Source organism: Lissotriton helveticus, chromosome 12, assembly GCF_964261635.1.
Source record: "Lissotriton helveticus chromosome 12, aLisHel1.1, whole genome shotgun sequence".
NCBI lineage: Eukaryota > Metazoa > Chordata > Amphibia > Caudata > Salamandridae > Lissotriton > Lissotriton helveticus.
Window position 1 is genome coordinate 447,601,858 of NC_136073.1, and position 26,985 is coordinate 447,628,842.

The 26,985-nt window shown below is 39.6% G+C and overlaps 1 protein-coding gene across 3 annotated transcripts in view; it reads right to left on the bottom strand.

Moving 5' to 3' along the window:
- Positions 1-26,985, bottom strand: part of LOC144797807 (dipeptidase 2-like) — a 516,642-nt gene that overhangs the window by 64,270 nt on the left and 425,387 nt on the right. For 2 of the 3 annotated variants that reach the window (XM_078668595.1, XM_078668596.1), the window contains exons 6-7: positions 12,480-12,549; positions 2,160-2,336 (exon numbers count right to left, since the gene is read on the bottom strand). In XM_078668595.1, coding sequence (XP_078524721.1) covers positions 2,160-2,336; positions 12,480-12,549 — 247 coding nt within the window. The remainder of the gene's footprint in view (positions 1-2,159; positions 2,337-12,479; positions 12,550-26,985) is intronic. The other variant, XM_078668597.1, reaches the window with a different exon arrangement.

The following is a 26,985-nucleotide window of genomic DNA, read 5'->3' on the forward strand; positions in this document are numbered from 1 at the left end:
GGCATTGAATATTTATTAACTCTAAAGTTGCCAGTATTACTCCATCTTTATTTTTTGTTAAAGTGGTTATTTCTCCTTTTCTTGTACATAAAATTGATTCCTCTGCCTCTCCCCAATGCTGGTCATGTTTCTCCTCTGATGGTACTTTAACTGACCTATTATACTATTGTCCTAAAGTGGCTGAGTTATGGAAATTGGTTTGCTCAAGATGTTTAATGATATTTTCATGCAATGTTACATTATCTATTCAAAATGTTTTTCTTGGAACTGTGTCTGCAGATTTTAACAACCTTTCTCCAACACCAGTACTAGTTGAGCTTTTTATTGCACTTCCTTTTAAAGTTATATTAACTTGTTGGAAAAATAATTCTAAAATATGTATATTAACTTGATGGATACCTATTTGTGATGAACATAGAATCTCTACAGTCTCTTCTTTGATATCTCAAAAAATGTAATCTGATATATTTTGGCTACCTTTCACTACTTTTCTACCGTCACACTCATCATATGCCTAAATCTTGTATGTTTCTTCCCTCCTGATCCCGCTTTTTTCTCTTCTTTGTTCTATCTCTTCCCCTTTCCCTCTTTCTTTTTTGTAAATAAAAAAGTATGAATATAGAGAAATATTATTCATCTTTTACGATTTTCAAGTGATTCCTCTACTAATACGTTTGTCAACTATGTAATGTGTTTAATTCATTATATTTTGCTTGACAATTATTTTTATTACCTTTAATCTTGAATGGTGTGTGTTTTTGGGTAAATACACTGAAAAAAACTGTTTATGATAATGAATTAGCTTATCTATGTGAGGGGGAGCGGTAAGCAAAGATTTGACAAAAAGAGTTGGTGTAAAACTTATAGAAAAAGTACACCTAACCTCAGTATAGACCCTGGTTTAAATGACCGACTAGCAGACATGAGTTTTAAATGGCGAGGGAAAAGGTAGGTATGGGTTCTATAGAAAACACAAAATCCACTGACTATTTTGAAGTGATTGCTGTCTACCTACTGAAACAATCATACTCTTTCAAGAGCTGTTACTCTTTAACCATGGAAATTCCATAATGTGGCTACTTTACAACTAGCGTTTACATTAATGTGCAAACTATTTAAATGCTATGGCTGTCTTTAACTCTAACCCTACTGTTTGTTACCTCTCTTGTTTTATTGTACATTGGCATCAGCAATATTGGTATACGCTTTGTTGTGATGCTGCAGCTCAGAAATTCCAGACTAGTGCTAATTTTGGGAATGGTTCGTATTTTTCAGGAATGCAACTGTAGGAGTTTGAATTATTTTGGTTTGGGCATCAGAGAAAGGCAGTCAAAGACTGATCTTATCTCTATATTCCACTGACTACGCTAATATTATTAGTATATACCTCAATCATAGGTCACTTAATACTACCTTTCAATGAAAAATGCAGATTTTCTACAGCCTGGTGGGCAGAAAGTCTGGATTTTATTAACCGCTTCCGTGCGGCGCCGATTCCCCCCCTGTGCTGGACATTCCAGAACAGGGTGCGGTCGTGACAGAACCGTTCCGTCATCAGCACAGCTCAACCATGACTGATGACGGAATGGTTCCGTCAAAAGCATCGAAGGGGTTAAAGACACGGAGGATAATATTATGCAACATCCTTTATTGCCACCACTTCAGCAGCTCCTTTAAAGAATACAGAACTTTAGAATTATTTCTGAATAAAACTACAGAACACCCAATAGCCCCCCCCATGCGATTGAGACCCTCCTGGCTGAGTAGTTGGCTATACAAACCCCTGATTGATTGATTGTTTCAATGTCTTCTGTTCCCTTCTGTCATGTATGTTGCATATCCAGTGGTGTCAGCAACTAAACTGTTTATTAAGAAGATGTGAAAGGCTCTCACTAGTCGATGACATATCCACCCTTTCTACACAAAAAATAGCTTGTACTTTTATTTGGTTTGTATAATTTCTTTAACATCCACATTGTGACATTTTATACCTCCGTCTTTTTACTACTTGTTTTGGAGAAAAACATGTGTATCTTTATCTGGATCTTCTACTGCTGCCCCCCTTTAAAATTCCAATAAATCACATTTTAGGGAAGATAAAAGGTGCTTAAAGCTATGTTACTGGGTATCACTCTAATGATTCCATTAAAATTACTCACTATGCTGCGCAGAATATCATCCGGTACATTTCTCGGGTGCTCACACACTGCAAATGCAGAAGAGTGGCTGAATATCACCGGTGCCTCCGTGATATTGAGAACAGCTCTTGCTGTGTTGGCCGACGTGTGAGACAAATCTATAATCATTCCCAAGCGGTTCATCTCCTTTACAACTTTCTAGAAAACAGAACAAAATCCTTTAGTTAATTTTTTGTATTTCTAAATCACTGAAAAGCTATAGCTGTACAAATTTCAGGGCTGGTGGTGTCTTGGGCAACAGGGCCTGGGTACAACTAAATTCAGGAAATCTAGGTCCAATTTAGAGGCCCCACTTACTTACAGATTATGATTTGTGAGCACGTCCCACAATATTTAAGTAGAGAACGAGCTGCACTTTGGGGCAGTGTCTTTTTTCACTTTCCTATTAGTGTTCTGAAGTCAATCTCAGGGGTTCCATCTCTGTTTCTAAAACATTTCTCCATGATGTATCGCAAAGAGTGGCTAGTGTCGCTTAACCTGAGTCAAAAATATGAGCTAGTTTGCAGGTTGAACACATCCAATAGATCATGAGATATTCTCATAGGTGTGTGAACCAAAAGGAAGAGACAGTCATATACTGCTGAGATGAGGGATGATGAAGGTCATACACAATGACATATAATTTAAAATATGGGAATAGAACTCCTTAAGCTTTGTTATTATTATATGTAGTATAATTCTCTTCATGAAACCACTAGCTGTGCACCTTCACAGAGTGTACTCTTACAGGTCTGATCTGCTTTTACACGGAGGGGTCAGCAATAAATTGGTATACATGGAGTATGCTTAAACCCATTTTCAAATCAAATCATAATTCTTTTATTCGGTTTCCAAGTTTCCATAGAAAACCATAAAAGTTCACAAGATTGAATGAGTGTATAAATCAGGACAATATACAGTAAAACAGTATTAAAACAGGTTAAAATACAATAAAAGATTCAATGAAAAATCAATAGATCCAATTGCAAAAGTATATAGTCAAGGTGAAAGAATCCAAAATGGTTTTAACAAAGATTTGCTCGATGTCTAACACAGAGCTTAGGGTAGCGTGCTATATTTTTTGCGAGTAGCTCATCTTCCAGGAATTGTAGACTAAGAAAAGCAGGATGACACCCACGTAAACCCAGTGTTTTTAAAATTGGCAATAACCAGATTTTCCTGGGCTCAGTATAAAATTTACATAATAAAACAGTATGTATCAATGACTGAGGGGAAACTTCATCACAGGGGCAAGGCGAAAGAGTCTTGGACCAGTCGTTAGGATGTGGGAATGTCACTAACCGATGAAAAATATTAAGCCTGAAACGTGTCAATATTAATTTCTCGTAATTGCTCAGCTTATATGTTAGATAAGGCTGCATGGAAAAGGAAGTTTGGATAGTTAGGATGTGTTGTACTGAACTTTTTCCTATCTCAAAGTTTAGTCTTAGCTCTTCCAAATGTGACCTATAGATCTTTTTAAGTGAGCTTCTGGACACTTCCAGCAGAGTTAGAAGGAGCAGATAATATTACTCCAAGCCCAGGTCATAAAAAAAGTTTTTAACGTAAGCGAGCCATTTAATTTTGAACTTATATTCGAGCAAAAGGCAGTCGCGAAGAAGGTTTCGAGATAGATCGCTTTTTGGGGACGTCCTAACGCAGTGCCAAAGAAGAATTGGTTGGAGTTTGATGATGTCTGAAATATACGCCATACCCAATTCTAAATGGCAGCAAAAGTTTGAAGAGCTTTGTGGGAGAGCGAGCAGATACTTCAGAAAACTGTTCTCAATTTTCTGAAGAGCATCCACATTTGCGTGCCCCCAAACTCCTGCCCCATAACATGCAATGCTAATACACTTAGCTTTATATATCTTAATCATTTTGGGTGCTGACCGTTTACCCAATCTTTGGCAAATGCTGTGAGGGTGGTCGTAGTCCTCAGAAACGATAGTTTCCTTGCCTCAATTGCCTGTTTCCACAAAGACTTTTTATTGATTAAAATCCCCAAATATGAGTATGTACTTGTCCTTTCCAACTTTACATTATCAATAAAACATCCCTTGTTTTCTTGGATCCCGTGCCTGAATACATTATGTATGTTTTTTTTATGTTAATCTTGAGATCCAGGGTGTCTATAAATTTACGGTATCTTTCTACGCTACGTTGGAGCTCTAACGCTGTTCTTGCCAAGATCACGGCGTCGTCGGCGTAGGGGAGGGCTGGTATTGGCCGAGAACCAATGTAGGGGAGGCCCAAGCCCCCTTCCAGAATAGCTGTTTCCAGCCCGTTTGTGTAAAGTGTGAACAGAAAGGGGGCAAGGACACAGCCCTGCCTAACCCCGCTCTCCACCCCGAACAACGCAGTGAGTTCACCCTCGAACCCATATCTCACTCTTGCCGTTGCCCCTGAATAGAGCTCGCGAAGAAAGTTGATCAGTGGTAGCTCAATTCCCATTTCCAAGATGATCATCCATAACTTAGAATGGTTCACGCACTCGAATGCCGCTGTTAAATCGACATACGTCATATATAGTTGGCCACCTTTTGCTGCAACATATTTCCCCATTGTAAGGGACAAATTTAGTGCTTGGTCAACAGTACCCATTCCCTCCCTGAAACCATACTGTATTTAAAAAAAAAATTTTTTTATTGATTTTTTGTTGCAAACAAAGCAGATTATTTAATTACATATCGCATATTCAGAACAAGCAGCTACAAGTTCTCCAATAGGTACAGAGGAATAAACAACTAAATTACAGAGAAATTTCTGAGGGGAAACAATGAATATTTAACTTAACTTGTATCACATATATATTTAAACCATTTCTCTATCTATCCATTGTTGTATAGGAGTCCAGATTTTCATGCCTAATTGTTTCTTTTTTTCTTCCTTTTGTTGCATATATAGCAAGTTCAAATTTATATCTGGCTAATAAACGAGCCCTCCACATACAAAACAATGGTGGTTCCGGGTTTATCCACTCCTGAGTGATACATGCACGAAATTCAGACATCATAATAAATATCAAATCTTGTTGTTCTATTTCTATAGAGTCAATAGATAGTCCAAATAATATCAGATCAGGAGAGAGAATCATTGTTTTTCCTGTAATTCTTTCAATACATTTTTGAATTTCTGAAATTATATCAGCTAATTTAGTGCAAGAAAAGAACATATGTATTGCATCTGCTCCCCTCAGAGTACAACGATTGCAACATATACCAACAGTGACCCCCCATTTCATGACTTTGGCTGGTGTGTAATAAAGATCACACATAGCCATATATTGTTGAGTTCGTGAACGCCCCGAACACAATATAGAGTTAGCTGTCTTGATTGATTCTTTTATCAACAGATCGTTTATTCCTAATTTCTCCTCCCATTTAAGATAAATCATAGAAAGATCATCCGTAAGATAGGTCATGAACATATTATAGAAATACCCTATTTTTCTTTTAATATAAAGACTATCTATTACCAGAATCGTTTTTAAACCTTGTCGATCATTAATAGAGAGTGAGTTTAAAAAGCTATAGATCTGTAAATATTTGAAATAGTCATGAGGGGAGAGTTTGAATTTATGTTGAAGTTCAGAGAAGGTAGATAGAGAAATAGAATTAGCTGAGTATAGATCAGAGAGATAACAAATACCCTTAAGATTCCAGCTTTTCATCACCGGATCGCTAAATATAGGGGGAAAACAGTGTGGTTAGTTTAGTGGAGGGTATCTTACAATCTTTGTAATCCCAACCAATTTTTTATAATTCTCCATGCTTTATATGCAGACAATATAGTCTTAAATTTTGTTTTTTTATAATAGCTTGGTTCTAATATTCTTAAGAGATGATTATTAGCTTCAATACCTAATACTAATTTGTATATCGATGGAGAATGAGCTAGTGATATAGGTTTTTTTTTGCCAACAATCAGAGGGGCTATATATTGTAATACGGCTGCCAGATAATAGAATAGAAAGTGCGGAGCGGCCCAACCTCCTCTATCTCTTGGTATAATCATATTTTTATAAGCTCTCCGGATGCCTTTATGTCCCCATAGGAATCTTCCTGACATTTTTTCAAGTTCTTTAAAAAAACTAACGGGAATTCCAATGGGATTGTTCTAAATAAATATATAAATTTTGGGAGGATCAGCATCTTTAACACATTGTTCCTGCCATGAAGCGATAAGTGTAAATGATCTATTCTTTCCAAAGTTGAATTGGCCTTCTTCAGGATCAGAGCATAGTTTAAGCTTGGAATCTTCGAAATTTGTGTAGTTAGTTTGATCCCCAAATAAATTGCTTCGGAGACTACATTGTTAAAAGGCGGAGGATTTTGACCTACAAAAAGAATTTGTGTTTTGGATAGGTTTAATTTATATCCTGAAAAGGAGCCGAAGATTGTTGCTAATTCTTCGATCCCAGAGAAAGCCCTTTCAATATCCTTGGTAACTACTACTAGATCATCTGCATAGGCAAGAGCTCTATAGGTGATGCCGCCTAACTCGACCGGGGGTATATTCTCATCTTGATTTAATTGATTGAGAATGATGTCAATATAGATGGCAAAAAGGAGAGGGGAAGATGGGCATCCCTGACGTGTTCCTCGTTGGATAGGAAATAAAGCAGATTTAGTAGTTCCAATTTTTACAGCTGACATCGGGTTTTTATATAGAGCTTTAATTGCGGTTATTATGCCTGGACCAAAACCCTTCATAGACAGCAAATCCCAGAGATAGGGCCATGACACCCTATCGAATGCTTTTTCGGCATCCAATAGGGTGATCCCAATTGCTGTCCCAGAGGCCTCTGCCCAGTCCATTATGGCAATAATTCTCCGTACATGGTCTGCTGTGCCTCTATTTGGAATAAACCCATGTTGCCATCGGGACACAATTAAAGATATTATTTTTGAAAATCGTGTAGCTAGTATTTTAGAATATACCTTACTATCGGCATTTATTAATGATATTGGTCTATACGATGCAGGGTTAACTGGATCCTTATCCTTTTTAAGAAATGTCATAATTACCGATTGGGCCCAGGACTCCGGTGGTAAGCCTCTCTGTGCCTCAAGAAAGGTGGTAAGCATATCTTGTCTTATAATGTTCCTAAAGATCTTGTAAAATTCCAATGGAATATTGTCAGGTCCCGTTGCTTTGCCTATTGCTAACAAAATTAATGCATTTTCAATTTCTTCCCAAGTGATTTCTGATTCTAAAAAAGCTTTTTGATCATTGGACAGAGATGGTAAGATATTTGCCCTAGCAAAGTTCGTACACAATTCTATCGAATAAGAGTCATTATTATGTTGATATAACTTAAGATAGAATTGACGAAAGACTTCCAGAATTGATTCGGGTTTATCTTGTATCTGTCCTGTTTCGTCCTGTACTGAATTTATAGTATTGAACACTTCTTTTTGTCTGGTTCTCTTTGCAAGGATTTTCCCTGAAACCATACTGTAAGTCAGAAAGTATGTTGCGGTCGTCCGCCCAATCTTGGATTTGTTCCAAGAGGATGCGGCCCGCCACCTTACCAAGGGAATCAAGGAGGGAAATGGGACGGTAACATGATGGATTGTGGCGGTCACCTTTTTTGAAAATGGGGACGAGAATTGAATCTGACCATGAGTCAACTAATCCTGTAGCGCAGGCAGCTTCGAGCACTTTGTTTAAGATGGGCGACCATAGATCCGGATTATGTTTAAACAAGTCGACCGGAACCTGGTGCTTTCCCTCTCTTACTGGTTGATAGGGAATTCACTACCTCCTGATGGGTGAGGTTAAGTGCGATTGGGAACGATGTATGTGGGGGAACAAATCCCTTCCTTCGATTTCCAGACGATCTATGCTCTCAAATGGATCTGAGCGAAATATGTGTGAATAGTATTTGACCCATGCGTCTGCATCAACAGCGATATCTATTTTAGGATGTTCCGTTTCACCCTGCAGAAAGGGGGCTTTTACGAACTTCCAAATGCTAGCGCTATCCTTCTCTGTGTATCTTTTATGAAATTGATTCCATAGGTCGTTTTTTAACTCTGCGTTAAGAGACTTTAACGCTGTATTATAGATCTTTCTAAATTTGATAATTTCGTCCCTCTCTCTTGGTGAATTATGGAGAGCGATTTTCAAACTAGTGTAAGCTTTGGTACAGTCTCTGTTAAACGATCCCTTGGCCAGGTGTCCCTTGGTCTCTATTTTCTTAAATAAAACGTCTTGGATTATTTTAATGATACTAGAATAACTGACCAAGATCTCTTTGTGGGTAGTGTCAGAGTTTAGGCATTTTTCAATAAGTGGTAGCGCCTGCTTTACTATTTTAGACGTTATTGCCACTGGGTCGATTGTAATCCATTTTAAAGAATAGCCGTTAATTCTATCCAAGATTAATGTTTGTAAACCCAGTTTAGGGATTGAATTAAGTTTTGCTGGGTTATTAGGGATGGATTCAAGAGGGTGTTAGGGAAGTGGTCGCTTATAGCATTGTTTACAGTTGCAAATCCATGAATCATTGGTGCCATACTGCTAGAAACCAATATATAATCGATAACACTTGAAAGGCCTCTACCATTAAATGTAGTTGAAAATGAGACTGGTGGGACCAAGAGTTCGTTCGCGAAGGCTAGCTCCAAGGCAAACATGATTTCGTTCAGGCGATTGCCACTAGTTGTGTGAGGAAAGTGGGTTAGCGTAGTGTTTTGCTCATCCAGAATTCCACAGCTCTCATTAAATCTACTTTTACAGAGGGATCAATTAAAATCACTGCCCCATATGATTTTGAGGTCTTTTTTAGAATACCTATTTCTTTGTTCCTGTAAAAAGAGAAAAACATCGTTTATGACTTTCATTAAATCCACCTGCTGTAGGTTATTCTACCAGGATTTAGTCTGCTGATTTATTTATTTTCAGTTTCAGGACTTGACAATTAGTTTCCAAAATTAGTGGGACTATGTCCTCAATTTCTAAAGTGTTTGAAATAAATATTGTCAAACCCCCCTTTGGCCTGCCTGAAATTGATGGAAGGGCGAGCGAGGTATATGTTTTATACCCCTCTATATGTACTTCTGTACATATCCAGGTTTCCTGAAGGCACAGGATATTAAAATTTCTTACTAAATCTAGCCAGATGTCATTGGTCGTCTTGGATCGAAGTCCTGCTACATTTCAATAGATGATTTTAAGTAAAGGAATTCCTGACACAGGGGGATCTACTGGGTTTTTAACATTTACTTGCTCATTTGTTATCGATCCTATTGGCAGAACATTAATCTCCTCCATTTGCACAGAAGCACCTATATCTGTGCGTGAACTGGCCTCGTCCACAAAAGTGGTTGCCCCTACGTCCCTAGAGGAGAATATTGATGACGCCGGTTCTGGTTGGAAATGGTTTAAGTAAGAAGATATTGATTGTCGCTGAAACGAAAATGGTGGACAGTCAACCAGTCAATCGTTATCCTCTAGACCTGAGAGTGGATTAAATCTATTGTGCGTAGGGAAAAGGTACGACTGACTATAATTGGTAGTGGGAAATCTGTGCTTGGAGGGTTCTTCAAAACGTGGTAGTGGGGGATAAAAGAAACCTAAAGGTAAGATGTTAATCCCTACTGCGTCTAGGAGGTGACTCCCGCCCACCCCTAATATCGTATTAGCTAATAATGGGGAAGCAAATGTTAGAACTATACAGTCACCTGTTACCATTTTTTCTCGATGGCCCACCCACTGAACTCGTTGTGCCATCTTGAATTCTGCGAATAGTTGATCAATAAAACCTACCCTCTACCTAACCAATGTAGTGACTTGTTTCTTAGGGAAGCCAAGATTCGACCTCTGTGTTCTCCTTTTTTAGGACGTTAGCCAGGACTATAATGTAGGGAGTAGCAGCTGGAGGAAGATACAAGTATGGGTCACATGGCTGCTGGTGGAAAGAAGAGAATGGTATAGTTGGGGTGGTAAATGGGTGGATCGTAGGAGGATTTGTAGGGAGTCTAAAACCCGATGTTCCTGTCTGGTTTTTATTCACAGTATCACCCCCTTTCTCCAATCCGTTAGGCAGCTGCCGTTCTTTAGGCCTGTGCTCAACGGGCGGGTTTTTTGTTGCTTGTTTGTCTTTGCTATTGTTTCCCATCTCTAGGTCAATGGAAAGAGTTATTGGCGTATTGTTTCCTGGCCTTAACGGTAAGCTACCCCCCATGTTCCTTGTTCCCTCGGTGCATAGGCCGGTGTGTACGGTCCCCCCTTTGTGGAAATGCTAGTGATGAAATTCTCAATAGTAGTGAGTCTAGAGGATAGCTGATCTAGCCTAACTCTCAAATACAAGTCTAATCGCTCGACCAAGTTATGCAAATTTTTTATGTCGCTAGATGTATCTTGGTTGTCATGTGAGGTAGTTGCACCCTTAATGTGACTTTTGCAACCTCCCCCCGTTTCCTCACTTTTGGTGTGTTTTTCGGTGGTTTGGACGCCGTAGTCGCTACTTGTGCATTAACTGTAACTCTCGTACTGGTGTGGGACTCTGAGGAGCAAGGATTTTTAGACTTTTTTTGAGGCGGTTGCGTGGGAGAATCACTGTCAATAGATGCGATCTTATCGGAACGGGTCTGAACGCAACCGTTACGTACACCTCTGTTCGATATACCGCGTTCCGATGTAGGGGACTCAATTAAGGGTACAATGTCCGAGCTTAACCTAGATGAGCCTAGTTCTATTGACTCTTCAACTGACATAATCTGCTTGTCAAGAGCCCCTACTGCCCCTGTAAGATAGTTTAACAAAGTTTGCTGGGAGTGAACCACTAACACAGCAGCTGAAGGGGCCTTCGGGCTCGGTAACTTCCTTTTGCCCATGGTGATTGCCCAAGTTTCAGGTAGCTGGGATTTTGAACAGTGGAAGAAAATATGATCTCTCACAGGCAGTCCAATAGTTGTTTTAAAGTAGGCACTGTACACTCCGCAGTAGAATTTTTGACTGTTGCAAACACAATCAGAGACAGGCACTGACGGGCCAGGACGGCCCACCCTTTGCCCGGGCTTAGCCCGGGCGCGTTCCGCGCCACGGGAACCCGAGCAGAAATGTATAGTTCCGGGGCGGTACGAGTCCTGCACACCTCTCGCGAGACCGCGGTGCCCTCTGGGAAGCAGAGTCCTGGGCTCGCACGGTCTGCGGGATGGAAGAGGCGCGGCTCGCAGCAGGCAGCAGTCCCCCAGAGAAACAACAAGGCCCCACAGCCAACTAGGGGCAAAAGAAACTCCAGGTGTCTAACACAGGTAGGGATAAAAATCAGTAGCTGGAATGCGCGTTAAAATCTGCATATCTCATAATATTGACACTGCCAATCTTTTCATAGTAGTTACAAGATAATCGCTAGAGATCTGATGCTAAATTCGAACACAGGAACAGTGCAAACAACCTGAACTCGACTGTCAATGGTGTTTTTTGCACAATTTGTCTAAGACAAAATGCATCCCAAATAGAGCTCATTGGTGGATTTGCACTTCACATAATTTTACCGAAAAAGTAAATAAAAGCCAATTTCTCAAATGTTGTAACCCATATATGTGTCTATATGTCTGTATTGAAAACAGATACTTAAAACATGATATATACATACCCACATATAATCCGGAAATTTGAATCCTGAAATGTAAAAAATTAACCAAACAAAAATGATAAAACTTTGAAAAAAAAGCATGACACATTATAAGGAAGAAATGCAGCTACATTGCTGTCATTTATTCTGCAGTAGCATTAAGTATTTATAGTGAACGAAAATCACTCTAATAAAAACTCTGCCGAAAAACTGTTGTTTAAAAATTAAGTGGCATCTGCCCCTCAACATTAAATTTAAAGGAAGTGACCAGAAGCAATCCAAAACACTTTCTGAAACAAAAAATTAGCATTTGACCCAATGGCCATGTACATGGTGAAACACTAAAACTTGTTATCCCATAGGCCTCTTTAGAATATCCACTGTGCCGGAAGCTGATAAAACATCCAAAATTGGAAAAATAAATATATAGAAATAATCAAAGCCAAAAAGCCATCTCCTATATGTAATTAATTCACACAAAAAATGAACTGATGCTCTCAGTAACGTTGTAATAATCATTACAACAGTAAGCATTTTTCAGATGTCTGGAAGTTTAGCTAATTTGGCCTTACATTTTTATTCAGCAGAATACATTCAATATTTAATTTTCTAAAATTGTATTTTCTTTGCCACTCTTAATTATTTCACTTTGTAATGATTACATACTGCCTGCCACCTACTGAAGCTTCAACACATTAAGAAGTTATTCTTACTTTTCCAAATTCTGTCAGGCTGGTGTTTCTTGGGTAGAAGGGATGCAATCCGTGTGCTGATGTCTCTGCCCTTTACAGGAAAATCAAAGAAAAATTAGAAATGCAACGTTTGGGGTTTGCTGAACATTTCAGTTCATGCAAGTCATTGTACAACAATTGACAGAATAGGAATAAAGAGGACTAAATCCGTGGTAAATTCACGAAAAGGCCGCCTAACCTAAAGCAAGCACAATAAATGATTTCAAAAGAAGCAGATTAACAATAATCCCACGTAAACCAGTGGAAAGCACAAGTGACCACACTCTGTGACATAGGTTCAGGAGGCAAGACCCAAGCCAGATTTTTAGGACACTATAATAACATAAATACCACATAGAATAACTCTTAATGGGGCCGAGTTAAATAGTGAGTGTTTATCCTAAATAATATGGCACTTTAGGCTGCGGTCTTGACGCAAATTGGACACCACTGATCTGTGTCTGCAAACAGGGGCGGGAATTGGGAACAATTAGTTGGCGAACAGGCCTCATTCCTCAAATTCAACGTATCAATGATGCCTTTTGTATGACATTAAAGCGAGCTATCATGTTATTACACAAAAAACGTTAACCAAACAGCACAGTCGTGCTTTGATTACACACGCTTCATACCTTTTAAAGGAAGAGTACAGGCACTTCTCAGCAAACTAGACCATACCAGCCTTTCTCGACTTGAAGGCTACTTGCACTTCTGCATTCTTTCTTTGCAGCACTATGCAGATAGCAATATACAGTCTGACTCACTTTTATTAATCCATAGAATTATTAAATAATTATTTTCTTCAGTTAAAAGCATTGTCATGAAAAACTCATGTTTACAGTAGCTGAAGTATTTTAGAAGTGTTTAGAAGTTCTGAAAAGTTGTTGTTGGGCACGTTAAAGCCTTTGGAAAATCCAGAAGGAACCTATTGTGAATGACTGTGAACAATTTTGCATCAATTAATTTGTGTCAAAACGATGGTAATGCTCTGCTGTTGATGTCCTGATTTTTGCTGCACATGGAGACCAGTAATCCTTGAAATATATTTTTGTGTATATTGTCATAGATTAGGAGATTTCTTAATATGTTCTTTAGAAAGTCATGAATAGAATATATAAGTATTTAATAATATTATTTGCTCAACTGGTAGCCAGCAAATTGTTCTTGAGGCAGGTTTTAGCTGCATGTTATCCTTGAAGTTTAGACACTCTGGGCTGGATTACAGTGCGGGCACTCTGTCCCTGTTTGCGACATGGCCCACCTTTACCCACATGTGCTGGGCTAAAACAAAGCAGTGCATCCTATTTCTAATAATGCACTGCCCTTTGGGTAGCACAATAGTGAACAACAGACTGGCTTTTTGGAGATTCTGCTCCACCTTTCACAGTGCAGGCCACATCCAACGTGCACTTCCAAGAGGGACAGAGATCTCCCTGTAAGAGGGTGCAGTGCGTGATTGCACCCACCAGCATAGGGGTGTTCTTACCCACCACCCCCTTGGTGCCATGGGGGAGCTTTGATTGTGCACAACCTCTTTGTGACATAGGTGTGGCGCCGTGGCCAGGGCGACTGACGCTGGGATCTGGGGATCTGGGGATCACGGTTCGATCCCCGGCGGCAGATTAGCCCAGCACCATGTGACTCTGGGCAATAGCTTGCTTAATCTTCCCTGAAGGCCCCCAGCGCCTGGAGACCCTTAAGGGTGATTTTTTGCGCTTTACAAATGTGGATTATTATTATAGTAAGTGCGCCTACTGACAGCCTCTGTGCTTCTGCACTTGTGTACATAAAATGGAGTAGGCGTAGAGGAAACACATTTCCCTTATTTGCATCAGGCAATGCCCCATGCAAATGTGGGAACACTCTTATAGGATAGCACCGGTGCTACATGTGCACTTCTACTATCTATATTACAGAAAGGGTTGCCTATTCGAACCATACAAAACTCTGCTACACACACTACACCAAATCACACACCTGCTGCACCTTATGATAGCTCAAGCATTGACCCACACTACATCACGCCACATCATATGTCCCATGACCACTCCACACTATATTGCACAGGTACACCCCTACACCTACACTAAATACCATCTACAAGGCACTTTACTGCACTGCAACATTCCACGCCACACCACACAAGATTAAATTATATATCTCTATCACACAATTATGCACTATCCAAAAACTCTTCAAAACTGCACCACAACACAGCACACAAATCAGTCCACACTCCCCAACACTATAAAACACCCCATTACACATTCCCAAAAAACAGAACATATTTCAAAACCACAAGACCATGGTACACCATGCCACTCTATGCTATACCATCTCATTCTATGCCACACTATCTCATATCACGTTAACACAACTCACTGCACCTTCACACAACTCATCAATGACACATCATCCCAAAATACTTCATAACTATATGGATCAAAGAACACCACATCATACACACACCACATTTCAAAACGTATTCTGCCACCAAGCAGACTGTAACACTTTGTACAACACTGTGTCCCTCAATTGAACACCACATAATTCATTGGCACACCACTTAACAAAACTCACCTCACACTCATCTAGTCATCACCAGACTTCCTTGTTGTTGCAAATTACATTATACTACACTATACAACAACAAAGGACACCACTCAACACTGCATACATCTGTCACATCACATAACACCATATCACATTATATTAACTTGCCATATGCATTACATGGTCTTTACAAACAGATTGCAACAGACTTTTTTATACTGCATACTCCCCTCTTCCTATCACAGTGAATCACACCATACAACACCCCACACCAGCATAACACAAATAACATGACGACTAAAAACAGTACCACTACTACCTGTACAATATCACCTCTCAACATATTGCAGCATCACATCATAATGTCACACTCTTAACAAAGATCAGATCATATCATCAGACCACAACATGCTACACTACCGTACACCACCACACCAAATGCATATCGTTTCACAACATACGACTGATCACTAGAGCTGGGCAAGTTGCTCAGGGCTGGAGCCAGTCTCTTGGCTCATTGAAGTCAAAATGGACTCTTCAGATGAGCTTTAAGGTACCTTTTGCCTGCTTTCATTTTAATTGCCCAATTCCACCCCCCGCAGTGGAGTTGGTGCTAGCAGGGCCAGTATAAAGGCATTTCAGTTGTTTCTACTGTATTGCTGCTATCTTGTAAGCTGTGCTACTGTGATAGCTGTCTCTTTCTTCCAGACAGACTTGTATTAATACAGTGCTTCCGTCTCTTCAGGGACTTGCACCTGAGCCAAGGTTGTGTTCTGCACCACTTCATAGCCTTCTGAATAGCCGCCGCAGCGCTAACGGTCGCGGGAGGGCGCGCGGCTCACCTGCGCAGGTGACAGAACCGTTCCGTCACGGCTCGCGGGTGAGCTGTGCTTGTGACGGAACGGTTCCGTCACGGCCCCTCCCGCTTAATGAAACGCGCCGCGCAGGCGCAAAATCAGTGCCGCGCAGGCGCGGCGAGCGGGCCGTGATGGAACCGTTCCGTCATGAGCACAGCCCACCCGAGGGGCGTGACGGAACGGTTCCATCAATAGCGTTGAAGGAGTTAAGGACAATCAGGCCCACCAAATAGCAGCAACGTTATAACATTGCTCCAAAACAGAGACACTGAGCTGCGGGTGAATGCGGTCTCAACATTTCTCCTTGTACCATCATCCACAGAATAACATTTGGTTCTTCCAGACAGTTCACAGACATTTTAGGGCAACTGCACAGTGAACAATTGACATTGGCCCTCACCGTTTAAGGGCCAACAGTAAAGGGAACAGAATAGTCAAAAGCCCGTAAAATAAAGGTGTGTTTATCGACTTCTCTACACTTCAACTTCCTCTACCTCACCTCTTCCTCTCTCTAGCTAACCTTCTTCCTTGTGCCTCATCTTTCCCTTCCTTACATTTATCTTCCTCATCATTTCACCTTCATATTTATTCCATGATTAACTGTTTTCTTTTGCTTACTTATCCATGTCTCAACTCTATTTCTCCAAATCAGTCTCGCTGCCTGCCCTTGCCTGCCTCTACCTGTGATTCTGCACATAACTTCCTCAAAACTCTTCACCTTTCTATCTACTTATTTGTCTGTATCACATATACCTCATTCCATTACATCGCCCTCCCTTCCTTCCCTCTTTATCGTTCTCTACTCCCTCCATGTCTTATCTCTCTCTACTTCCTCCAATTTACTTTTTAGCTCACCTTCTTCTATTTACTTTGTCTTTCTTTTTACCTCTGTCCATGCTTTCTACCTAATATTCCTATTCTTCCCCTCTCTGCACCTCTTATTTTGATTCATTACTCTATATCCCAACAATCACTAACCCCTACCCTTCTCTCTAACTAACTTATCTATCTACCAATTGCTCAAATAACCTCTGTCACCTCTTTTTACAACCATCTACCTCATTCTTGGCCTCACCTCTTTTTGTTAAATTTCTCTCCTTTTACTCCACCTCACTCCTTGTACCTCCTATCTCTCGTTACCGCTCTATACTTATCTCTACATCTCGATGTTACTACCAAATCTATTTACTCTGTTATATTGTACATCTTTCTACCTCACCTATCACAATACACCTCTCAATAAAACCTCTCTCGACCTTACCCCTTTCTACTAATCACTCTCCACCTCTATTTTCATTAGTCCTCTCCCTGAACTTCACTGTTCTGCTTCCATCTCACCTTCCTGTATCTCTTTTCTATCTACTTCAGCTGTCTCTCAAATGTATCTGTTACTTTACCTCACATATTTGCTTCTTTCAACATCTCTCTATACCTCAAATGTGTTTAACTTGTTACTCTTCCTTAAATCTCTCTACCTCACCTCTCTCTCTACCTTACATCTAAGTTAATACTTTTTTCTTTCTACCCCACCTCTCTCTGTAACTGGTCTCAATGTAACCTCTTCAGTTACCTCAAAATGTGTTCACTGCCTTTCCTCTCCACATCCCGCTGTCTAGACCTGTGCCCTGTACCTAACCAATCCCAGTGTTTTACTTTCCCCCAGTGCCTCACTTTCTCACTACTTATTTTCTTTCCTTTATTACCTCTTCTTTCTCTCATCTGTGTTGACGCATCTCCAGTTTAGTATCACTCTGCCTCACCTGTCCATCCAACACTTTCTTTACACCACTCTGTCACCTTTCTCTATTCCACCCTTTCAGCCTAATTATCTCTTAACCCCTGAATCAATGTAATCTCTCCTTATCTACCACACCTATGTCTCACTATTTCACTTCTATTCTCTCTTCACATAATCTATCTCTACATGGCTGCAATACCATTCTCTATTAGTTACCCATCTTATACACCTTAATAAATATTTTGTTGCGTGCTACCACACCTTACACTCTGTAACTTGTATTTCTCTCTCATCTGTCTACATCTCCCACTCTCCAACTCTTTCTGCCTTGCTTTTCTTTATCCCATTCCTCTGTGCATCTCACCACTCACCCTCATTCTACATGCCCTTCTACCCAGTCCTAACTCTATGAACTTTACTCTAAAATCTTACCTATAACTATGCCTTTCTTTTCCTGCCTCCTTCTTCCTCCTCATATTTCTGCCTACCTCAGCTTTCTCTGTTTATATTACATCTCAACCTACTTCACATATTTATCTACCTCAACTCTATTTCAACCACCCTTTTCCTTCTACTTCACTTCTTCCACCATACTTTCTCCTTCTCGACCTTCTGTCACCCACCTTCTCCCATTTCTGGTACTCCGCAGAATCGGAGGTCATTGTCTAGTCAAAGAAGTGTACACAGAGAAAGAGGAGTGATGAGGGAGGGAACAAGAAATTAAAGAGACATTTTTCAGACTTCATCTGATGGAATAGTGTATGGAAAATCATTGGATCAATTATTTGTGTTCATTAATGCAGCAAGAATACCATTTACAAAATGGGATTTACATATAATTATGAATAAGCAGCAATTAAAGCATTAGGAATTGCTGTCTGCATATGTGCTATCTTATTATTATGCCCTACTCCACCAAACTGCCACAAACTCATCCTTTGCTTTTCTTTCCTACAGGTGGAGAAAGGAGCAGGTTAGATACTTAATTTGAGTCTAACTATTGCTGTTACATGACAGAGGTGCATGACTTGACATCCATGTGCCAAAGGAAATGGTTTTTATCAAAGTTTGTTCAAGCTTTGTTTGGATTTTATTTGGTGGTTGGAATTAACCAGCTTGAAGTTATGGCTGTTTTGCATATTGCATTGATTCACAACACGATAAGAGTGCACTATGATCAGGAGCCCATCTCAGAAAACAACCAGGTCTGGGATGTTAAGCAGAATCCCTATAATGAAGCTTGACACTCTTGTGGATAAGGGTTCAACGTCCTTCTAAATAACATACCTGCAGAATCTAGTGTTGCACTAAGTGAGCTCTGATACCTCTCCTCAATTCACAGATGCGTTTCAAATCTAAAACTCACAACCAAGGCCAGAGCAACAGTTGTGAGCTTGGCCTTGGGCTCAAGTTAGTTAGAGGAAGAAATAAGCAATGAGTGACTTTGAAGGGTTTCTTACAGTGCTGAGTTGGAAAAACAGCTGTAAAATTGACATAGTTTGTAATTTTCTGGGACGCTGATTTCTCTTGGTGCCTGATAGGCAGATTTACGGGGAGATTCAGGCAGTGTGGCACCACTGGCTGACAGTGTCTGGAGCACTTCAAAACACTTGTAGCAATTGGACTAACCCGCACTTTCAGACTTCATTCTACATTTCTATTTGCTGACTTTCTAAAATTGTAAGTCTCATTCTTCTATGGTTCTCAAAATCCTCTCTGGTCAGGGGCACTCACAGTAACAAACAGCCTTTAACACTATAAGAGGTAGAAGCACAAACTTTGAACAGGAATCAACAGGAACTGTGGCTGGTGGAGAATAAAAGAGAGAAAAGCAGTGTGAGGGAGGGGAACACTGATGGAAGAGGAGAATAAAGCAAAGACTGAGAGAGGGGACAGTAAAAGCGGGCGAGGAAGAGCTATAGGAATTATGGAGAAGAGTTAGAGGAGAATGAGGAGAGATAGACATGGAGGATGATGAGAAGCGAGGAGAGAGAGATGGAAGAAAGTGGAAAGTGAGGAAACTGGTCCACAATCTTTTTACATTTCAGACCCAGAGGTGTTGAGCTGATAGTGAAGAAGGCATGGAGTGCTAAGAGAGGGGTGTTATGCTCGTAATTTTTAGGCCTCACATATCAGACAGCTTTAAGCTGTCTGTCTGCAAAAGCTTCTTGCGGACCACAGCAAAATCTTGGAGTGGGCATAGACCATGTCCACTGCCATTATTTTCTTCATTGTCACTCTTATTTGCTCACTTCTTATTCCTATTAGATGGCCTTTCTTCCTGGTATTGTGTTTGTCCCTGCCCCGGCGCGTAACCTCTTTACCATCCTTTTGATTGGCTGGGTCGTATCGTTCCACTGGTCTTTTTTCTTTTTTTTATAGGCACTCCATGATGGTGCACAAGTTTTGCCGTTTACTCCATAATGTGCTGCATACACCCAAGCAATTACCTGCCTGTCCGCACTGCTTGTTGCTCCCTCCATTTGATCTCTCTCTCTGCTAGATACCCTCCACACAGCCCATAAACTTCATGTTGCTCCCTTCTCATCCCAATAGATCTTTTATTTTTATTACTCCCCCCAAATCCTTAGCTCCACACACCCAGTTGTTTGCCCCACTGGCCACCTTTCCCTACATGATATTTAAATGCTCCCCACAGTCCTCAAAAATGTAATCTTACTGCTTATGGAGCCCCCACAGCTCCCATTTGCTGCCAGTCCACTGCCCTTTCTTGCATGCACTTTTAGGTATGTGAAAATAACTTTAAGCATTTTAATCTGCTCCAAGTGTTGTCTGCCATCTTGAATAAGCCAATAAAAAAGTATATTAAATAGTGCCCATATCATTTAGTAGGCCTATGCACATGACAAAGTTCATGCACACCATCGGTCATCACACATGTGCGTGCCTACTCAATGACGTGGTCTCATGAGGCCATGAGTCGGATGTGCTCATGCATTAACCATTAATAACGCACTATTTTAAAAATCATAATACCTGACTCATTTACTGATTAAAGACACGAAAAGCTGAGAAGTGCACTTTGCACATGTTAGACACGGTGACACATGAAATTGAGACAACAGCAGTAGAATCGCCGTAAAAGTGTGCTTTAAAATGTAAGATGAAGAAAATATGCATAATACATATAAATGAGTTGCACTATTGAATTTCTTATGAATATGTTGCTTATTAACATTAAATGATGAAATTGTAGTCTTAGTAAAGTGGCCTAGCATTTCTGATGTCTTCTGTTTTAATGCACCATTAAGGAAAGTCGGTGCAAAAATGTGTAGGAATTAGATACTTTCTTGAATTTCGCATAATGCTTCTACAGATGCTTTACTTTATGAAAAGTGGAAAATACATTTTGTAGTGTTAATTTAGAAAATAATATGCTTATCTGAATATTGAGAAAAGTTGTGGTAGTAGAATATTTCTAACGTTAGCTATTTCCATTTAATGGTGAAAGTTCTACATATTCCTATTTTGAATTGATTTTCGTACATTATATTTGATATTTTATTTAGAGTTTATTTTATGTATAGTGTGTAATGCAGTTATAAAGACTTTTTTTAATATACTTTTTTTCTAATTCTGACATTTCCCCTGACCTAATACAATGGGCCTTTTCCAACAAGTGAAATGTTGCTTTATTTGTTCAGTACCTGTCTAACTTTTGACATTTCTAAATGTTTCTTCAGTGTTCAGGTGAATTATTCCTGTGGAAACAGGTTTTTAGCTGTGACTATAGATGGTTACGTTAGCTATCCTTTTCACTGATGTTATGCATTTCTGGACTCCCAATTCATTCGTTTCTGATTACAAGCATGGGAAAGCAGCTTACTGTTGCGAGTGTCCTAGGTGACGATATGTTAACCTGAACATATGACAGTCTATCGTTGGTGGTGTGTGCTACATCACTAGGACCCTGTAAAAGACTTTATAAAAGAAGAAACCCAAAGTAAAGGCTATGTTGATCTATTTTGATGAACTATTATCTTACTTTCGGATTGCTTTGCTGATGCTACAATTGGTAGCAGATGGAGTGAAGCCCTTTTGCGGACCCATTTCATTTCCATTTTTCTTTATTTCTTATGTTCTATGCTAATGGACTTGCCCTTAATGGACTTTAAATTTGAACCTTTTTCCCCTTCTTCATAAGCTTTGAGCTGTTAGACAAACAAACTATCCTTCTGTCTTTAATGGTAATTAGACTCCGTTATTCTGCGAATTGAATTTTGTTTATAATAACTATCTGATAAAGCCTTGCATAAATGTTTAGCGCTTTCACACAAGCTGTGATATGCTTAACTGAAATTCTAAAAAGATAGCTTTTTGCTATGATTTTTTAATCTTTAATACAATAACCAAACTAATCTAATATTGGAGTCTATTATTGAGTATTGTTGGTTCTTCCATTTAAACTGTGCTATTTTACTAATGCCATAAATGTGTTGCATATGGAATCGGCAAGCTCTGATAGAACATAGGTATTACTTTGTGTGCTCTGTGTTGCTGTTGCAGAGCTTTTGGTCTGGATAATTCTAGTCTAACTTAACTTCTTCAGGAGGTTGGGTTTTCCTGTTGCTTTTCTTTATTTCTACAGCACGGCTTTGAGATTGGTGTGCTTAAATCTAATCTCAAATATGAGAGTTAGCTGTCAATTAAGGGTTCTCATTGAAAAGCTAACATGGTGTTTTGACCACCCTAATTTCCACCCCTCCTATCCACGAAGCAAGATTCACTAGAGGATCATTCCTTTTGTGGTTAATGGATATGCTGCAGATTGTCTAATCATAAAGGGGCTAGTACAGTTAGAGTAGTAAGAAGAGTAAGTGTATAATAAACTTTTACTATGCTTGCACTGCAACACAGTTAATTGGGTTTTTTCTTGTCGCTCAAAAACATTTTGTTTTTGCCGGTGCTGCATAGTATCTGCAAAATAATTGTAAAAGCCAATAGGTCAGAAAGAGATCTATTGGCTTGATAATGCTTGTTAAACAGTTTGTTGTGTCAAAGAAAAGGGTAAAAAATAATTAGCATTACGTTCTTCTCCGTGGAAAGGAACGTGTGAAAAATCACTAGCATTACGCTCTTTTCCGTGTGTACTCTCAGTAATTCAGGGTCCTGGGCACCAACACATCTGAACTATTGGTATGGCTGTAAACAAAGATAAGAAAAAGACAAAAGACACACAACGGTGTGTGAATTGCTTTGTACTGCACAGCTTTTGAAATTCTCTTTTGTCTCCATGAAGGGATGTAACACTATAGCATGTCCTGGACTCCTTGGTTTTGATAGTAAGTGTAATTGCTTTACTGGGGTGTTGATGGGCTTTGGCTGCTCCAGCAATCAGTCTTTTTGTTAAGTCAATTGAAGCCACTGATAACAACATAAAAAAGAGCATTATTCATGTATTTTATTCTTGACGTTTTTATATAGAGCAAACTCGATCCAAAGACATGGGAATATTAAGTGATTTGCCTAGAATCACAGGTGGTCGAGACAATGCCAACACTTAAAACTGGTTCCCCAGCTGTAAAGTTGGGAGCTCTGGTTCCCACATCCTCGCTTTGTCCTCTCCTTACTCAGTAAGTTTCAAAAAACCTCTTGTGTCAGCTGGACTTAACCCGGTATTCTGTGTATTTACTATTTTTTACTCCTCTAAGAATTAAAGGCAAACATTGTCCATTATTGTTAAAAGGGAGTGAGAAGGAGATGCCAGTCAGTGGCTGAAAAGTCCAATGTGCATCGAAGGAACCTGGGGCCAATCTCAACTTCCCTGCTTTACCAAAGTGTGAGGCTCCAAGTAATTACTTACCTGGGATGATCAAGGAACAGGAGGTACAGCTTCACATAAATAAGCTTGAGAAGTGTGTTGATCAAAAACATTTGTTAAATGCGTTCATTAGCTATTAGGTTGGTCCATCTACCATAACAATATAGGTCATGTATAATGGTCATAAGACAACTGATGTGCCTGATTGTTTATGAATGGTGTTATCATGATCTGGACAGACGAAGATGGTCGTTTATTAATGTTTCTATGAATGTCAATAAGGCAGTGATGAAATCTATTGTTACAAATTTAAATCCTCCCCAATGTTAAAGAAATGCTCTTGATAAGTTTGAAGTATTTTTGGTATTGATGTACAATATTTTGATGGCTTTGCCCATGTTTATGATCGTAGAGATAACCTTAGACCGTTGGGTAGACTCTGGCTTAATTTGCTGTCTTTCCCACCTATGCTAATCACTACATCACCCTACTTGGTACCACCCTATTCAACATCATGCACCACCATGCCACATTAAAGCTCACCATAATACACAGCCTTATAATGTTCCAACCCTTGGCACAATCACAACAAAAAGCACCCATTTCATCATCGCTCAATAGATTCAGAACACAACTGACAGCATTCAAAATACTATAGAACACTAAATGAGATCTCCCGATTCTTTTCCATACTAAACAAAACTGCACTATGCAAAATAACTCACCTCACCACCAAATTCAAGACACAACATATCAACACACAACATGTAGTGTAGTTCCTATATTCCCAATAGACTCCGCGCATTGGAATAACATAAACAATAGTTTAGACGTAGGACTGTGGTCACCTAGGTCTCCATTGAATATGTTAGACTTAATTATGAATGCCAGCTAGCTCAGAGGTCACTAGAAACTTTCTCGAGTAAACAGGAAGGTGTTAACTTTCCTGAATAGACAAGGAGGGATTAGTTTCTGACAACCGCATAAACATGACAACTTTGCTCCCTCCAGAATAAGGAGTATATCTCCAGAGTCGCGGAAATAATAGACAGCTATTTCACTCAGTCAATCATGCATGCTTAGTTTCACCTGGAGTGCAGAGAAATAGAGAGACGGGCGTTTTCAATAAAAGTGGTTATTTATTGAGCAGTCTTCTTTCTCATGCAAGAGAAGTGAATTGCCACAATTGCAATACTTGTCATAAAGTAAAGTGCGTACAGTAAAAGGAGTATTATGAAATAATACTGTAAAAGCATCTATATGGTTTCTAAGCCATAAGATACTTAAAACGGATAAAATACATACAATGATAAAAGTTGACTAAAGGTACTCAACTGGTGTTTCTAAAATACGCCTACCCCGGTGTACCTAACCTAAGCCTAGTACGTGGGAAGGAGTAAGCAAGTTGCAGTTTGTTTAGATCGTTTTTGCCAAGAATCTGAATCAAGAATTCTCTAAGGATCTAATCAGCTCCGTACCTTGGTTATAGAATGAAGGAGGTCTTGTATATCTTTCTCAGGACTCGATCTCCCAGTAACCCGCAAGGGTGACTGGAAACACTGGAGCTAGATTTCTCGGCAGGAGAAAAGACAGCGTCTCTCTACCTGCGTCAATGGGAGGGTCGGCTTCCTTTGGCTCTCGTTACAGCTGGGCTTCGGGTAAGTAGATAGCCGATCTGCTCCAATCCACCGTGTGTTTGTTAGGGCAGCTGCTGGTATATTTATACCTGGAAGGTGCCGAGTTTGACGTAAGGTTGGACATAAGACGTCACTAAGAACTTGCAGTTCTTTCAGGACTCCAGGAGTTCTTGGACAAATCAAAACAGAAGCTGGGGGAATTCCCAGGCTGCTGGAGGCTTGGTTTGTTTAAAGAACACGTTGTACTTTCTAGGAGTCTATGGGAGTAGCCTTGCCGTATTTGGACTGCATTGGCTATGACTAAATATGGATATGATTCTTATGCCTTTATAAGGATATGATTTGTTATAACCACATAAGGGCATGAATCGGGAATATTTAAATAGGGTCCTAGACACGTTCACAACAAACTGACAAAAACCTATTACCACATACTACTAGATCATAACACATTTAGGAATACACTTCCACATCCTATCGCACACCACCTCTGAGGAAGTTGAAACTTTATGAAACATTTACCACATAATAGTAAGAAAATGTGCTTAAACACCAACATAGACATGCATAGTAAAGTCGAAGTTAGAAAATGTGCTTTCATTAAACGTGCAAAAGTGAATAATGCTGCATGAATTCTGCAGAAAGCTCTAATTTCTGTTGTTTTCCAACTGCTAGGCTGCACTATTCTTTTATACTTCTCTATCCCTTTAAGAAAATAAATGTGTTTCATAAATAGCAATGTAACGTTATAACTGAACTATAGAGCCTGACCTTTTTGTGAAATGCGCCGTTTCCTGCAAAATGTATTTCCTTTCCTAACACCATATAACTTCACTCTATTTAGATTGTTTTCCTTGCCACATATTCATAATGAACATGCGTATTAATGAAAAGAAACCAGGACATAGCCGAATTTAAATGTTTTGTTCCATAGAGCAGCTCATTTAGACACTATGGGATTCTAAAGAGCTAATAGAGTTTGCTTTCAAAAGGTTCTCATGAGAACCTATAGAAAGGTAACTTTTTGTAATACGTTGTAACCACCTCTGAATGATGTCATGATGACATTCGACGTTTAATGTGGAAGCATGGATGAAGTCAACAGACCATTGGATGATCTTCCCTCATTCGATGATGATGATGACATATTCACCTGTTTTTGCAACATGTTTAGTGGCTTTCTATATAATATATGTTCATAGCTAGACAGGCAAGGCATTCCATGCACTCCTATCCACCCATGCCCCTTAGCACTTTATTGTGCTGACTCCATTTCCATAAGCTATTGCTAATGGTGATTTTCTTGATTAACTCTTACGCAAAGTGAGGAGACTTTCTGTCTTTATGCTGATGCTTGCTACTGCTGTGGTTTCTTCTCTGTTTCCAGTTTAGACGGTTGCTATTGCAACTGTTCGGAGAACGCAGTTGAGTCTCCAAAACTTTACTTTATGGAAAGTTCCACCCTTTTCTGAGTTATCTGAATTTGCTCCAGAACCTACTTGCTCTTTTCAAGGAGGTACTTTTTATGGATTCTCTTTAGGATAGAGTAGGTCCTTTAGCTTTGAATAGGAACTATATTATACATGGGACACGCTGTAAATGTATATGCTTGTTCCAATCAATCTTATTTGTGTAACTGAATTATTTGACTAACCAGAATAAAAGCAGAATACAAATATTGACTAATCTCTTATAGAGGAAAATAAACTTTTGAGACTTCACCAAACCTCTCTTTATTGGCTGAATATCAATGCAGATAATGATGACTTTGTTCTGAAAGGCTCTAATTATAAAACGGTGGGACGGATTCATCAACTTAGGAAGGCACAGAACTTCCAGGTTTGCTAAGTAGGTTTAAAGTTATTTGCACCACCACACAACCCTTTAAATGTAGCACCATACCTTACCTACATGTCAGACC